Source organism: Loxodonta africana, chromosome 3 (genome assembly GCF_030014295.1).
Source record: "Loxodonta africana isolate mLoxAfr1 chromosome 3, mLoxAfr1.hap2, whole genome shotgun sequence".
Taxonomy (NCBI): Eukaryota; Metazoa; Chordata; class Mammalia; order Proboscidea; family Elephantidae; genus Loxodonta; species Loxodonta africana.
The window spans coordinates 10,527,504-10,545,153 of NC_087344.1; the positions used below are offsets into that span (position 1 = coordinate 10,527,504).

Genomic DNA, 17,650 nt, shown 5'->3' on the forward strand with positions numbered 1-17,650 from the left:
TCATCTCCTCTTTTTGGCCCTATGTGTGGATCTCCATTCAAAATAGAAACTGAAACTAGAGTGTTGGTAATGCTCAGTGTCTGCACAATAGACCAACAGAAGAGACAAAAAGTGTGCTGAGAGAAAGGATGAATTCAGAAAGAGGACTAAGTTCTGCTTACCTTGTGATACACAAGCATTTCTACATGGAGATCAGAAAGTGCTTCCAGAACCCAACCATAGAACCAACATATGTTCTGACGGTGCCTATGCCAAGCTAAGTATAACTAAAAGAAATTATGGATAATAGATTTGGAGCATTGTGAACTACCTAGAAGGAACCCTAACTGCATGCCAAATCATATTGCTCTTAGTTGTCCTCCAGTTGGCTCTGACTCACGGCAACCCCATATACTAGGGAAAGAAACATTGCCTGATCCTGCACCACCTTCATGATCGTTGGTATTTGAGGGCATTGTTGCAGCCATTGTGTAGTATATTCCAACCTAGGCGCTAATCTCTCAGCACACTGTAGGACGATATACTGTTATGACTCTGGGTTTTCACTGGATAATTTTTAAAGAAGTATATCATTAAGCTGTTCTTGCTAGTCAGTCTTAGTCTGGGTGCTCTGCTGAAACCTGTCCACTGTGGACGACCGTTCTCTTATTTGAAATACCAATGGCATAGCTTCCAGTATCATAGCAGCATGCAAGCCACCACAGTATGATAAACTGACATATGGGTGATGGTGTCACATAGACAGTGAGGAAGCAGGTGGCAAAGAAGCCTGGAAGATGCTGAACTGGTTCGGTAAGTTTGCTGAATCCTTAAGTACATTTAAAATTTCACTGAACACAGATGTGGTTAAATTGCTTTAAGAAGGATGGACAGGATTTCATGCCAGGGTGACACTAAAACTCTCATAGATTACTTACCTTTCCTAATTTTAAACATTACTTTGACTTATTCTTTAAAAAAAACACCCAGTATTTACCTAAGCAAGATGTTTTAACCTGAGATTAATGCCTTATGTACTGTTTGGTTCTTAAGGCAATACACAATTAGGCGACATTTTCACTTATAAATCCTAACAGAATTTTGTCTCTTGGAGACATGTAGCCATGAACCTCACTAAATACGTATATATCCCTTTGTTTTTTATAATGGTCCTCATATGTTTAGGGTAGAGGTCAGCTGAAAATGCCTGTTCCTCTTTTCTCTTCTCTATGTTCTCATGTTTGGAAGTCACTAAATTTCCATAGTAAGTCATTAATTTTTCTCTTTGTTTTTCTTTTGTTTTGTTATTTAATTCAAACCCTTGAAATAAATTGCAAATGGTAAAATCAAATATACTTCGTGATAGATTCTGAGTGTTAACACCATGATTAAAAGTCCCACAAATGTCTGTTTTCTTTCAATTTCAACCACAAGACCTTCTCTCTGTCTCTTCTCACAGCCCCAACCTGTGCTCCCAAGAATTTCACACTCGTTTATCAAGAATCAGAGCCTCATTCCCTCACTGTGAACTGCCAACGTCCCATGAAAGTCAATGAGGAAATTACAGGTAAGCATCTCACCTGAATTTCCGAGGCTTGCTCTGCCTTGGTCTGTGACTATTTACCTCTTGTGCTGTGGAAACATTTTGTGTATCCCTTTTCTGTCTCAGCATCTCCAGTGACTTCCTGACCCTCTCTGATTTTCTTCATTTGCCCCCACTGACTCTGGAATTCTTCTAATGGTGAATACAAATCCACACATAAACACATTTTATTGGCATTGCTTCATGAAGGATGTGTATTTAAGTTAGTATAGATTTTTGTTTTTCATTCTATGGAGCACTAAGACAACCTTCTAACGGAGTGCCTCTGAGCATAAAAAAATGAAAGAAGAGTCAGTTGTTTGGCAGTTATGAAATACAAAAGACATTAATGCTCATGTATTTTTTTATGGCACGTAAGAAGGGGGTCTGTCCAGGGATTTTTAGTTTCTCACTTAGCTTTTAGCTTCTTGCGAAAATCATAAAGTTTAGAAAACATCTAATACTGACTGACAGAAGTTGAACTTAATGAATATTCCACAGTGACATTTTATTTTGCCAAATTTTCCTGATAACATCCATGCCTAATGAAAGCATCCTTTAGAACTCGGTAATGTTAATTTAGTATGAAAAACAATGGAGTTGTCTCAGGGATTTTGCACTCAAATGATCGCTTTAGATTTTTAATAGATGTCTCCATAGCATATAATTTTTATGAAAAATATTGTCTAACTCAAAGTGTACACATTATAATCTAATTAACTTGAACCTTTGAGTTAGGCAACATAAGAGTCACTCTTTTTCCTTCTTCTATAGCTGGCATTCATAGTTCACAGAAATGGGACATCTGGAGAATGAAGGGTTTAACATGTTTTTATCATATTTGGAATAATTGTGCTCATGAGGAACTTGTACATAGAACAAGATGCAGTCATTTGAACAGGACCAAGGGATACTTTGTGGTTTAAGGTCAGGACAGGTGTGCAACAAGGTTGTATCCTTTCACCACACTTACTCGATCTGTATGCTGAACAAATAATCTGAGAAGCTGGACTATATGAAGAATCAGGATTGGTGAAAGACTCATTAACAACCTTCGATATGCAGATGACACAACCTTGCTTGCTGAAAGTGAAGAGGATCTGAAGCTCTTATTGATGAAGATCAAAGACACAGCCTTCAGTATGGTTTACACGTCAACATAAAGACAACAAAAACCCTCACAACTGGACAAATAAGCAACATCATGATGAACAGAGAAAAGATTGACGTTGTCAAGAATTTTGTTTTACTTGGATCCACAATCAGCACCCATTGCAATTCCTTCCAACCTAGAGATCTCATATTCCTGTGCTCTATCGGACAATATTCTGTTGCGATCCTTAAGGTTTTAACTGGTTAAATCTCAGAAGAAGATCATTAACCCGTTCTTTCTAGTCAGCCTTAGTCTGGGTGCTCCGCTACGGGCTGTTCACCATGCCTGACCCTTCTTGTATTTGAAATACCTGTTTTGGGTGACATAGCTTCCAGCACCATAGCAACAGGAAAGCCACCACAGTATGACAGACTGACAGATGGGTGACAGTGTCAACGCATGGAGAGTGAGAAAGCAGGTGGAGAAGAAGCCCAGAGGATACTGGACTGGTTCAATCAGATTGTTGGCACCTTTAAGGCATATTGACGATTTCTCTGAACACAACATGTAGAATAAGTAGCTTTAAGAAGCGCAGAGTTTCATGCCAGGATAATACTAAGAGCCTCAAAGATTTCTTACTTCTCCTATTTTTAAAAGAATTTCTTTGCCTTCTTTCTTAAAAGATACCTAGTATTTACCTAAGCAATGTATTTTAACGTGAGTTTAACTCCTCATGTTTTCTTTGGCTTTTAAGGCAACCCACAAGTAGGTGACATTTTCACTAACAAATCCTGTAGTTGTAACAGAATTTTGTGTCTTGGGGACATGTAGCCATCAATGTCATTAAGTATATGTGCATTCCTTTCTTTTTATACTGGTTCTTACATATTTAGTGCAGAGACCACTTGAAAATGCCAGTTATTGTTTCTTCTCCTGCATTTTTTTTCTTTGAGAGTCAGTTAACTTCTATGGAAAATCATTAATTTTTCTTTCTTTGCTTACTTAATCCAAACCCTTGAAATAAATACTAAATGGCAAAATAAACATGACTCAGCTCACGATAGATTCCGAGGGTTAACATGATAATTGAAAGTTCCACAAACGTCTGTTTTGTTTCAGTTCTGATAACGAGTCCCTGTCTGTCTCATCTCACAGCTCTGACCTCTGCTCCCATTGATTTTACAGTCTTTACTCGTACTCCAGAAGTTAGTATGCGTTCTGCCCTTGTGACCAGCCAGCCTACCCTGGAAGCCAAAGAGGAAACTACTGGTAAGTATCTCAGCTGAATTTCTCTGGGTTGCTCTGTCTTGGCCTGTGACTAACTTACCTCTTGCACTATTCAGATATTTTATGCATCCTTTTTCATTCTCTGCATCTCCACTGACTCCCTGACCCTCTCTGATTTTCTCCATTTGCTCTCCTCTGCCCATGGAATTCTTCTAATGGTGCATACAAATCCACACGCGAACACATCTCATTTGAGTCACCTCATGGAGGATATGTATTAAAATAGTACAGATCATTTGATTTTCATTCTATGGAACATGAGGACAACCTACTCATGGAGTGCCTCTGAGCATGAAAGAGTAAAGAGAAGTTGGCTGTCTGGCAATTATGAAACACAAAAGGCCCTTAATGACCATGCGTTCTTTATGACACATAAGAAGGTTATTTGTCTGGATGATTTTAGTTCCCTACTAGCTTTTAGCTTTTCACTGAAAACCTAATGTTGAGAAAACACAATATTGACTGACAGAAATGAATATAATGACTATTTCACAGTAATAGATTTCATTTTGCAAATATTGCTGATAACATCCATGCCTGAAGAAAGCAACAAGTAGAAGCTTGTAATGTGTTGTAGAGAAAAGACTCTCCAACTCCATTAAAGTCTAAGAGATTAATTGATGCCAAAATATCGTTGGAATGGGGATCGTGAAAACCTCAGAGTCTGAGGCTCACAGATCCAAGGAAAGGGGTGCAAATCACACATACTTATAGTGCCATAAGAAGAACTACAAAGCACAATATTCTGATTGGCTTACAGTGATTGATGTCAGTCCAAGGCGGGACAAAGAAGAGTGTGATTTTTCACATTATTCGTTACATTAATACAGCCGGAATACATAGATTGGCTAAAAGACATAATTTGCAAGGTATGTGGTTGCAAAGGGGGTCTCGTGACAGATCATGAAATAATGGCAGGACATATATTGTTAGGAACAGGTACTTAAACGTTACCTTGCCCAGAGATCAAAGATTTCCTGGGGAGGTCCAAAACAGTTTTGATGACGTTTCAGCTACAGACCCCCAGACACGTAATAACCGCATTCTTAGCGTGACCACAAAGAAAATCATTTTCTTAATGATAAGGTTAACTCCTAAACAACGATACTTGAATCTGTGTGAAAGTTTACACTGAATCTTAGCGTTAGTTCAGACAATTTACTCTAGGTCAGATGCATGTTTTGATTTTATATCAGCTATATTAATTATATAGCTTAAAAAAATTTTTTTATATTAATTACTAATTAATATACTATTAATTTAGAATGAAAAATACAATGGCACTCTCTCAGGGCTGTATCCTTTGACCATACCTATTCAATCTGTATGCTGAGCAAATAATCCGAGAAGCTGGACTATGTGAAGAAGAACCAGGCATCAGTATTGGAAGAAGACTTATTAACAACTTGCAATATGCAGATGATGCAACCTTGCTTGCTGAAAGTGAAGAGGACTTGAAGCTCTTACTGACGAAGATCAAATACCACAGCCCTCAGAATGGATTACACCTCCACATAATGAAAACAAAAATTCTCACAACTGGACCAATGAGCAACATCATGATAAACGGAGAAAAGATTGAAGTTGTCAAGGATTTCATTTTACTTGGATCCACAATCAACACCCATGGAAATAGCAGTAGAAACATCAAAAGACTCATTGCACTGGGTAAATCTGCTGCAAAAGACCTCTTTAAAGTGTTGAAAAGCAAAGATGTCCCCTTGAAGACTAAGGTGCTCCTCACCCAGGCCAGGGTTTTTTCAATTGTCTCATATGCATGTGAAAGCAGGACAATGAATGAGGAAGACCGAAGAAGAATGGACATCTTTGAATTGTGGTGTTGGTGAAGAATATTGAATATACCATGGTCTGCCAAAAGAACAAACAAATCTTTCTTGGAAGAAGTATAGTCAGAAAGCTCCTTAGAAGCTAGGATGGTGAGACTACGTCTCACATACTTTGAACATGTTTTTAGGAGGGATCAGTCCCTGGAGAAGGACATCATGCTTGGTAAAATAGAAGGTCAGGGAAAAAGAGGAAGACCCTCAATGAGAAGGAATGACCTAGTGGCTGCAACAATGGACTTAAGCATAACAGTGATCATGAGGATGGTACAGGACCAGGCAGTGTTTCATTCTGCTGTACATAGGGTCGCTATGAGTAGGAACTGACTCAAGAGCACCTAACAGGTATTTACCTAAGCAAGGTGTTTTTACCTGAGTTTAACTTATTATTTTTTCTTGGGCTTTTGAGGCAATACACAGGTGACATTTTCACTTATAAACCCTACAGTTGTAACAGGAACTGATGGAATATCATTTGAGATCTTTCAACAAATGGATGCAGCACTAGAAGTGCTCACTCGCCTCCGGCATGAAACTTGGAAGATAGCTACCCGGCCAACCAACTGAGAGATCCATATTTATGCCTATTCCCAAGAAAGTGATCCAACCGAATGCAAAAATTATTGAATAATATCATCAATATCACATGCAAGGAAAATTTTGCTGAAGATCATTAAAAAGCGGCTATAGCAGTGTATCATCAGGGAGCTGCCAGAAATTCAGGCCAGACTCAGAAGAGGATGTGGAACCAGGGATACCAGTGCTGATGTCAGATAGATCCTGGCTGAAAGCAGAACACACCAGAAGGATGTTTACCTGTGTTTTATTGACTATGCAAAGGCATTCAACTGTGTGGATCATACGAATTATGGATAACATTGCGAAGGATGGGAATTCCAGAGCACTTAATTCTGCTCCTGACAAACTTGTAGATAGATCAAGAGGCAGTTTTGCAGACAGAACAAGAGGATGCTGAGCAGTTTAAAGTCAGGAAAGGTGTGAGTTAGGGTTTTATCCTTTCACCATACCTATTCAATCTGTATGCTGAGCAAATAATCCAAGAAGCTGGACTATATGAGGAAGAACGGGGCATCAGGATTGGAGGAAGACTCATTAACAACCTGCATTATGCAGATGACACAACCTTGCTTACTGAAAGTGAAGAGGACTTGAAGCACTTACTGATGAAGATCAAAGACCACAGCCTTCAGTATGGATTACACCTCAACATAAAGAAAACAAAAATCCTCACAACTGGACCAATGAGCAACATCATGATAAAGTGAGAAAAGATTGAAATTGTCAAGGATTTCATTTTACTTATATCCACAGTCAACACTCATGGAAGGAGCAGTCAAGAAATCAAAAGACGCATTGCATTGGGCAAATCTCCTGTAAACGACCTCTTTAAAGTGTTGAAAAGCAAAGATGTCACCTTGAAGACTAAGGTGCACTTGACTCAAGCCAATGGTATTTTCAGTATCATCACATGCATGTGAAAGCTGGACAATGAATAAGGAAGACAGAAGAATTGATGCCTTTGAATTGTGGTGTTGGCGAAGAATATTAAATATACTATGGACTGCCAACAGAATGAACAAATCTGTCTTGGAAGGGGTACAACCAGAATGCTCTTTGGAAGCAAGGATGGTGAGACTGTATCTTACATACTTTGGGCATGTTGTCAGGAGGGACCAGTCCCCGGAGAAAGACATCATGCTTGGCAAAGCATAACAAATTATGGATGACACTGCAAAGAATAAGAATTCCAGAACATTTAATTGTGCTCATGTAGAACCTGTACATAGACCAAGAGTCAGTCATTGGAACAGAACAAGGGGATACTGTGTGATTTAAAATCAGGAAAGGTGTGCATCAGGGTTGTATTCTTTCACCATACTTATTGAATCTGTATGCTGACCAATTATCTGAGAATCTGGACAACATGAATAAGAATGTGACATCAGGATTGGTGGGGGACTCATTAACAATTTTCAATATGCAGATGACACAGCCTTGCTTGCTGAAAGCGAAGAGGACTTGAACCACTTACTGATGAAGATCAAAGACTACAGCTTTCAAAATGGATTACACCTCAACATAAAGAAAACAAAAATTCTCACAACTGGAACAATAAGCAACATCATAATAAATAGCTGGAGAAAATATCGAAGTTGCCAGGGATTTCATTTTACTTGGATTCACAGTCAACACCCATGAAAGCAGCAGTCAAGAAATCAAACAACAAATTGCATTGAGCAAGTCTGCTGCAAAATATCCCTTTAAAGTGTCGAAAAGCAAAGATATCACTTTGAGGACTGAAGTGCACCTGACCCAGGTTATGATATTTTCAATCACCTCACACCTAGGCAAAACCTGGATAATGAATAAGGACAACTGAACAAGAATTGATGCCTTTAAATTATGGTATTGGTGAAAAATATTGAATGTATCATGGACTGCCAGAAGAAGGAACAAGTCTGTCTTGGAAGAAGTACAGCCAGAGTGCTCCTTGGAAGAAAGGAAGGTGAGACTTCATCTCAAGTACTTTGGAAATGTTATCAAAAGGGACCAGTTCCTGGAGAAGGACATCATGCTTGGTAGAGGGTCAGCAAAAAGGAAGACTCTCAATGAGATGGATTGACACAGTGGCTGCAACAATGGGCTCAAACATAGCAACGACTGTGAGAATGGTGCAGAACCAGGCAGTGTTTCCTTCTGTGGTACACGGGATCGGTATGAGTTGAAACGGACTTGTTGGCACCTAACACAACAACAAACCTTTCCTTCAGTTTTTGTAATAGTGGTCTCATACAATATTTGTCCTCTTGTGATTGATTTATTTCACTCAGTATAATGCCCACCCTATTCATGTTGTGAGATGTTTTGTGGATTCATCATTGTTCTTTATCATTGGATAGTATTCCATTGTGTGTATGTAGCATAATTTGTTTATCCATTCATCTGCTGATAGGCACTTAGATTGTTTACATCTTTTTGCTATTGTGAATAATGCTGCAATGAACATGGGTGGGCATATGTCTATTTGTGTTATGGCTCTTATTTCTCTAGGATATATTCCTGGTAGTGGGATTACTGGATTGTATGAAGCTTCTAATTCTAGCTTTTTAAGGGGATGCCATATTGTTTTCCATAATGGTTGTACCATTTTACATTCCCTTTAACAGTTTATAAGGGTTCCAATCTCCCTGCTACTTCTCCAACATTTATTATTATTATTTTTAATCAGTGCCAGTATTTTCGGGGTGAGATGGTATTTCATTTTAGTTTTGATTTGCATTTCTTTAACAGTGAATGATTGGGAGCTTTTCCTTACGTGCCCGTTAGCTGCCTCAATGTCTTCTTTGGTGAAGTGTCTGTTTATATTATTTGCCCATTTTTTAACTGGAGTATTTGTCTTTTTGTTGTTGAGGTGTTGAAGCATTTTATAGGTTTTAGAAGTTAGACCCTTGTCAGGTATGTTGTAGCCAAAAATATTTTCTCAGCCCATAGGTTCCCTTTTCACTCTTTTGGTAAAGTCTTTTTATGATCATAAGTTTGTCTAGGGATTTTTACTTTCTCATTTAACTTGTAGCTTCTCACTGAAATCGTAAGGTTTAGGAAACATTTAATATTGACTGATGGAAATTGAACTTATTGAATATTTCACAGTGACAGATTTTATTTTGCCAAATATTGCCGATAACATCCATTTCTAATTAAAGCATCCATTAGAAGCCTGTAATGTTAATTTTGTATGAAAAATATAATGGAGTTCTCTTACAGATTTTCCATTTAATGGTCTTTTAGGCTTTTAATAGGTGTCTCCATTTAAAAAATGAAATCCTTACTGTTGAGGTGATTCTGACTCATAGTGACCCTATAGGACAGAGTAGAACTACCTCATAGAATTTCCAAGGAGTGGCTGGTGGACTTGAACTGATGACTTTCAGTTAGGAGCCCAGCACTTAACCACTGCACCACTAGGGCTCCATATATACATGAAAAAAAATCCAAACCAAACCCATTGCCGTCGAGTCGATATATACATATATACGGAAACCCTGGTAGCATAATGGTTAAGCTATGGCTGCTAACCAAAAGGTCAGCGGTTTGAATCCACCAGGCGCTCTTTGGAAACCGTATGGGATAGTTCTACTCTGTCCTATAGGGTCGCTATGAGTCGGCAACGGGTTTGGTTTTTTGGTTTATACATATATATATATATGTATATATATATATATATAATATAAATATATATACATACATTTGTTTTTGTTAGGTGCCATCGAGTTGGTTCCAACCCATAGTGACCTCATATGCAATAGAACGAAACAACACCTGGTCCTGCACCATTCTCACAAGTATTACTCTGTTTCAGCCCATTGTTGCAGCCGTTGTATCAATCCATCTCATTGAGACTCTTCCTCTTTTTCGATGACCTTCTTCTTTACCAAGCCTAATGTCCTTCCCCAGGGACTGGTCCCTCCTGGTAAAATGATTCAACATGGGTACAATGAAGTGTTTGGGAATTTCCATTGTTCGCAGCGTTATCCATAATTTGTTATGACCCACACAATTGAATGCCTTTACATAGTCAATAAAACACAGGTAAACATCTTTCTGGCATTCTCTGCTTTCAGCCAAGATCCATCTGACAATGGCAATGATATCCAGCTTGAATTTCCAGAATTTCCCTGTCAATGCACTGCTGCAACCGTTTTTGAATTATCTTCAGCAAAATTTTACTTGTGTGTGATATTAATGATATTGTTCAATAATTTCCACATTTGGCTGGATCACCTTTCTTCGGAACGGATATGAATATGGATCACTTCCAGTCTCTTTGCCAGGTAGCTGTCTTTCAAATTTCTTGGCATAGATGAGTGGGCACTTCCAGGGCTGTATCCATTTGTTGAAATATCTCAAATTTGTATTCCTCAATTACTGGAGTCCTGTTTTTTGCCTATGCCTTTAGTGCAACTTGGACTTCTTCCTTCAATATTATCAGTTCTCGATCATATGCTACCTCCTGAAATGGTTGAACGTCAACCAATTCTTTTTCGTGCAGTGACTCTGTGTATTCCGTGCATCTTCTTTTAATGCTTCTTGTGTTATTCAATATTTTCCCTGTGGAATTCTCAAAATTGCCACTTGGAGGTTTGAATTTTTCTTCAGTTATTTCAGCTTGAGAATTGCCGAGCATGTCTTTTCCTTTTGGTTTTCTAACTCCAGGTCTTTGCACATTTTTTCTTTTTTTAAATTTTTATTGTGCATTAAGGGAAAGTTTACAAATCAAGTCAGTCTCTCACACAAAAACTTATATACACCTTTCTACATACTCCCAATTGCTCTCTCCCTAATGAGACAGCCCACTCCCTCCTCCACTCTCTCTTGTAGTGTCCATTTTGTGAGCTTCTAACCCCCCTTACCTTCTCATCTCCCCTCCAGGCAGGAGGTGCCAACATAGTCTCAAGTGTCCACCTGATCCAAAAAGCTCACTCCTCACCAGCGTCCCTCTGCAACCCATTGTCCATTCCAATCCCTGTCTGAACAGCTGGCTTTGAGAATGGTTCCTGTCCTGGGCCAACAGAAGGTCTGGGGGCCATGACCACCGTGGTCATGCTAGTCTCAGTCAGACCCTTAAGTCTGGTCTTTTTATGAGAATTTGGGGTCTGCATCCCACTGCCCTCCTGCTGCCTCAGGGGTTCTCTGTTTTGTTCCCTGTCAGGGCAGTCATCAGTTGTAGTTGGGCACCATATAGTTCTTCTGGTCTCAGGCTGATATAGCCTCTGGTTTCTGTGGCCCTTTCAGTCTCTTGGGTTCATAATTACCTTGTGTCCTTGGTGTTCTTCGTTCTCCTTTGATCCAGGTGGGTTGAGACCAGTTGATGCATCTTAAATTGCAGCTTGCTAGCGTTTAAGACCTTGGACACCACTCTCCAAAGTGGAATGCAGAATGTTTTCTTAATAGATTTGATTATGCCAATTGACTTAGATGTCCCCTGAAACCATGGTCCCCAGACCCCTGCCCCTGCTACGCTGACCTTCAAAGCATTCAGTTTTTTCAGGAAACTTCTTTGCTTTTGGTTTAGTCCAGTTGTGCTGACCTGGCCTGTATTGTGTGTTGTCTTTCCCATCACCTAAAGTAGTTCTTATCTACTATCTAATTAGTGAATACTCCTATCCCACCCTCCCTCCCTCCCCCTCTCGTTACCATCGAAGGGTATTTTCTTCTGTGTTTAAATTATTTCTTGAGTTCTTATAATAGTGATCTTATACAATATTTGTCCTTTTCCAACTGACTAATTTCACTTAGCGTAATGCATTCCAGATTTCTCCATTTTATGAAATGTTTCACAGATTCATCACTGTTCTTTATCAATGTGTAGCATTCCATTGTGTGAATATACCATAATTTATTTATCCATTCATCTGTTGATGGGCACCTTAGTTGCTTCCATCTTTTAGGTATTGTAAACAGCGCTGCAGTGAACATGGATGTGCATATATCTGTTCTTATAAAGGCTCTTATTTCTCTAGGATATATTCCAAGGAGTGGGATTGCTGGTTAGTATGGTAGTTCTATTTCTAGCTTTTTAAGGAATCACCAAATTGATTTCCAAAGTGGTTATACCATTTTATATTTCCACCAACAGTGTATAAGTGTTCCAATCTCTCCAACATTTATTATTTTGTGTTTTTTGGATTAATGCCAGCCTTGTTGGAGTGAGATGGAATCTCATTGTAGTTTTGATTTGCATTTCTCTAATGGCTAATGATTGTGAGCATTTCCTCATGTATCTGTTAGCCACTGAATGTCTTCTTTAGTGAAGTGTCTGTTCATATCTTTTGCCCATTTTTTAATTGGGTTATTTGTCTTTTTATAGTTGAGTTTTTGCAGTATCATGTAGATTTTAGAGATCAGGTGCTGATCAGAAATGTCATAGCTAAAAACTTTTTCCCAGTCTGGAGGTAATCTTTTCACTTTTTTGGTGAAGTCTTTGGATGAGCATAGGTGTTTGATTTTTAGGAGCTCCCAGTTATCTAGTTTTTCTTCTGTATTGTTAGTAATGTTTTGTGTACTGTTTATGCCATGCATTAGCATGCCTGACATTGTCCCCACTTTTTTCTCCATGATCTTTATTGTTTTAGATTTTATATTTAGGTCTTTGATCTATTTTCAATTAGTTTTTGTACATGGAGTGAGGTAGGGGTCCTGCCTCATTTTCTTCAGCTTCTAACTGAATTTGCATATCAGCAATTGATGTTCTGTTCCATAGATGGCTGCTGACCTTGTTTTGACTGATGATATTTTCCCATCATCTCTTTTCACAGATGTAGTTGATTTGATTCTTGTGTATTCTATATGGCAAGGCCCACATGTATAATTGCTGTTTATGTTATTGAAAAAAGGTATTCCCAGTGAACAGATAATTGGTCTTGCAAAATTTTATCATGTCATCACAGGCGTCATGTCTTTCACCAAGACCATACTGTCCAGCTACTGATCTTTCTTTGTTCCCAACTGTGATGATCAAGGTTGTGTGTCAGCTTGGCTGGGCCATGATTCTCAGTGGTTTGGCTGTTATGATATAGTTTGGCAACCAGGCGATAATGTAATCACCTCCATAATGAGATTTGTTATGAGCAGCTAATCAGTTGAAAGAGAGTTTCCTTGGGGATGTGGACTGAATCCAACACAGATGGGCTTTCTGGCAAAGTTCACAGGCCTTTGCTAGCTCTGAGTTCTGCACCTGGCTTCTGTTTCACCTGATCTCCAGTTCTTAGAACTTGAGCTAGCAGCTTACCTGCCGATCTTGGAATTCACCAGCCTCCACAGTCTGTAAGACAGTGGCCTGCTGTCTTACCTGCCAATCTTGGGTTTGCCAGCCCCTGCAGCTACGTGAGTCAGGAGAAGACTCTAGCCTGACCCACATGTGAGGCGGTTGAAAATATCACAGCTTGGATCAGGCGGAACTTAGTTCTCAAAGTGACATCTCTGCTTTTCAACACTTTAAGGATGTCTTTTGTAGCAGATTTGCCCAATGCAGTGCATCATTTCATTTCCTGACTGCTACTTCAGTGGGTATTGATTGTGGATCCAAGCAAAATGAAATGCTTGGCAACTTCAATCTTTTCTCCTTTTATCATGATATTACTTATTGGTCCAGTTGCGAGGGTTTTTGTTTTCTTTATGTTGAGGTGTAATCCATACTGAAGGTGGTAGTCTTCGATCTTCTTCAGTAAGTGCTTTAAAGTCCTCTTCACTTTCAGCAAGCAATGTTGTGTCCCGTGCATGTCACAGGTTGTTAATGAATCTTCCTCCTATCCTGATGTTGCATTCTTCTTCATATAATACTGCTTCTCGAATTATTTGCTCAGCATACAGATTGAATAAATATGGTGAAAGGGTACAGCCCTGACACGCACTTGTTCTAATTTTAAACCATGAGGTATTCCCTCATTCTGTTCAAATGACTGCCTCTTGGTCTATGTACATGTTCCTCATGGGCACAATTAAGTGTTCTGGAATTCCCATTCTTTGCAATGTTATTCATAATTTGTTATGATTCACACAGTTGAATGCCTTCGCAGAGTCAGTAAAACACAGGTAAGCATCTTTCTAGTATACTCTTCTTTCAGCCAAGATCCATCTGACATTATCAATAATATCCCTCATTCCACATCCTCTTTTAAATCTAGCTTGAATTTCTGGCAGTTCCTTGTGATGTAGTGCTGCAACCATTTTTTAATTATCTTCAGCAAGATTTTAGTTGCATGTAATATTAATGATATTGTTCGACAATTTTCAAATTCTGTTGTATGACCTTTTTTTGGAATGGGCACAAATATGGATCTCTGCCAATTGGTTGACCAGGTAACTGTCTTCCAAATTTCTTGACATACACGAATGAGCACCTGCAGTGCTGCATCAGCTTCTAGCAGCAGGCAAGCCTTGGAGTTTCTGGGTTTGTGGATTCAACTGCCTCCATCATCTTCATATAGCATCTGCTTGCTTGTCTCTGTGTCCATAACTCAGAAGTGATTAAGTTTAGGACACACTCTCTACGTTGGTAGAGCCTCATTCACATAACAAAGAAAGTTCTATTCCCAAATGAAATTCCATCCACGGGTATAGGGGTAAGGGCTGTAACACATATTTTTGGTTGACATAGTTCAATCCATAATGGATGGATTGACACAATAGGTACAACAATGGACTCAAACCCCAATGATCATGAAGATGGCGCAGGACCATGCAATGTTTCATTCTGTTCTACATAAGGCTGCCATGACTCAGAGCGGACAACAACAACATTCATTATAAGTAAGCCACTAGGTTCAGTACACACTCAAGGGGAGGAGATTACACAGGAGCAATTCTCCTCTGCCATATGGGTCACCATGAGTTCAGATGGACTTGAGGGCAGTGGGTTTCTTTCTTTTTTATTTTTAGAGAGGAATTAGGATAGACTGGAAGCATTGGCGTCCCTAGGTGGTGCAAACATTTAAAACCCTCAGCTGCTCACCAAAATGTTGGACGTTAATCCTTGGAAGAAAGGTGCGGTGATATGTTTCCAAAAACTCAGCAACTGAAAACCCTGTGGAACCCAGTTCTTCTCTGACACACACGGGGTCACCATGAGTCAGTATCAATTGATGGTAACTGGTGGTGGTGGTGGAAGCATCTAGAAAAGACCCAAGTCAGCGGTGACTGGAAGAAGGGATGTGACCAGTGGCATGTTCTCTCCCATATTCTATTCTAGTGGTTATTTTTACTTCCCAGAGTACGACAGTAAGAAGACCCAGAGTTCGGTGAACATTTGGAGGAATGGGGGCAGAGCCCAGGCTTGGAAACAGTTGGTCAGTCTTACCATGTCATTCTCCTGCTTAAATACTTCAATGGTTCCCTATGACTTTTAGGATAGAGCAGTTCTCAATTGGGGGTGAATTTATCCCCAAGCCGAGGGGGCATTTGCCAATGCCTGCAAACGTTTTTGGCTGTCATCACTGGGGTGTGTGTCTGTGTGTGTGTGTATTATTGATGTTTACTAGGTAGAGGCCAGCGATGCTGCTCAACATCTTACAATGCACAGAACAGGTCCCCACAACTAAAAATTTTCCAGTCCCAAATGTCAATACTGCCAAGATTGAGAAACCCTGGAATAGGGTTAAAATGTTAAAGCTGTCATTCAAAGACCTGCATCAGATACCTAGAGCCTCACCACTCCACCACCACTTCACATCCCCTGTCTTACCCCATAAGGCACTACCTATAGGTTCCAAAGATCTCATCTTCTAAGCCTTCATGGACTCATAAATAAAATCCAGCTAATGGTACACCCTTCAGAGGGCTGTGAGGGATAAAAGAGAAACCACATAACAAGCTGATGGCACAGAACCTGTTGTTGTTGTTAGCTGTCATCTAGTCAGCCTCTGACTTATGGTGACCCTATGAGTTGAAATCAACTCGATGGCAATGGGTTTGGTTTGGTTTTTTGGTATGCACAACAACACGGGACCTTTGTGATCCATTACAACACCTTCTGGGCTCACCTAACCACACTTACCCATGTTCCCACTTTCTTAAGTTTCAGTGTGTTTCTACCTAATTAGCTTTATTTTTTTTAAAGAATGATATATGGAACCATGGAACCAAAAAGGACATTGTACAAAGGACTACCCGACTACTTCAGAAGGTGATAGTGAACACATGGAATGATATTTTTGATTCTCCAAGAAAGCATGAAAATCCTGAGATTGGTATAGGTAAGAATACTCCTTAAATTGCCTCCTTAAAGGGATTTAGGTCCTGGCATAGTTGCGGTCTATGAATGATGAAATCTTTTAGATCCAAGCATTATAGATTTTCTACATTGACATTCTATATGAGTAGGGGTGTGCTTTCAAAATATAAATTCAAAGGAATAAACCAGCTATCTTTCTCTTCCCAACTCCCCTTGGTACAGTGGAAAGTACATAGGAACATATCCACCATGCTTCCATCACTGGATCAGAAAGATCCCATGGACTCAGTTACATACGGTACTAGGGCAAGCTAAACCTAGTGCAGATATTTGGTACCTGGTTTAGACCCCCCTTTCCTCCATTGGGGTCCCTGGAGTTCCTTCATTCCAGTAAACCTGAGTGAGTATCATCCTTATCCACTCAAGCGGTTCTAACAATTTTAAACCTCAAAAGGATGGGGGGGGGACCCTAATTACATTCCTTTTCAGGAATCTCTTTATCCCTGGTACCTGTTAATTATTTCAAAGAAACAACTTCTGATTTGGTTTATTTATTTTTTTCCTATCCTTCCTTAGTCTGCTTTCTTTTTATATTGATTTCTGCTCTTATCTTATTTCATTTCTTCTACTTTCTTTGGGTTTAATTTGTTTTTTGTTTTCCAGCTTCTTGACTTGGTAACTTAGGTCATTGATTTCAAACCATTTCTTCTTTCATAACATGTGCATTAGAGATATAAATTTAGCTATAAATTGGAGCTACATTTTTCCCTCTAAGCACTGCTTTGGCTGCATTCTATAATTTTTCTTATGTTGAGCATTCATGATCACTCAGTTAAAATATCTAAACATTTTACTTGTGGTTTATCCTCTGGCATATGGGTGATTTGTTGTTAGGTGCCATTGAGTCTATTCTGATTCATAATAACCACACATGACAGAGTAGAACTGCCCCATAGAGTTTTCTTGGTCATAAACTTTATGGGGACAGATCACCAGGTCTTTCTCTCACAGAGCTGCTGGGTGGGTTTGAACTGCCAACTTTTTGATTTGCAGCCAAGCATTTAGTTTTTGTAGCACCAGGGTTCTTTATGGGTTATTTTAGAAGTGTGTTATTT

The 17,650-nt window shown here is 39.3% G+C and overlaps 1 protein-coding gene across 12 annotated transcripts in view; it reads left to right on the plus strand.

Moving 5' to 3' along the window:
* Positions 1–17,650, plus strand: part of LOC100665835 (adhesion G protein-coupled receptor E4-like) — a 152,672-nt gene that overhangs the window by 61,379 nt on the left and 73,643 nt on the right. For all 12 annotated transcript variants that reach the window (XM_064280430.1, XM_023540441.2, XM_064280433.1 and 9 more), the window contains 4 exons: positions 1,439–1,546; positions 3,840–3,923; positions 15,575–15,651; positions 16,422–16,557. In XM_064280430.1, the coding sequence (XP_064136500.1) occupies positions 1,439–1,546; positions 3,840–3,923; positions 15,575–15,651; positions 16,422–16,557 (405 nt within the window). The remainder of the gene's footprint in view (positions 1–1,438; positions 1,547–3,839; positions 3,924–15,574; positions 15,652–16,421; positions 16,558–17,650) is intronic.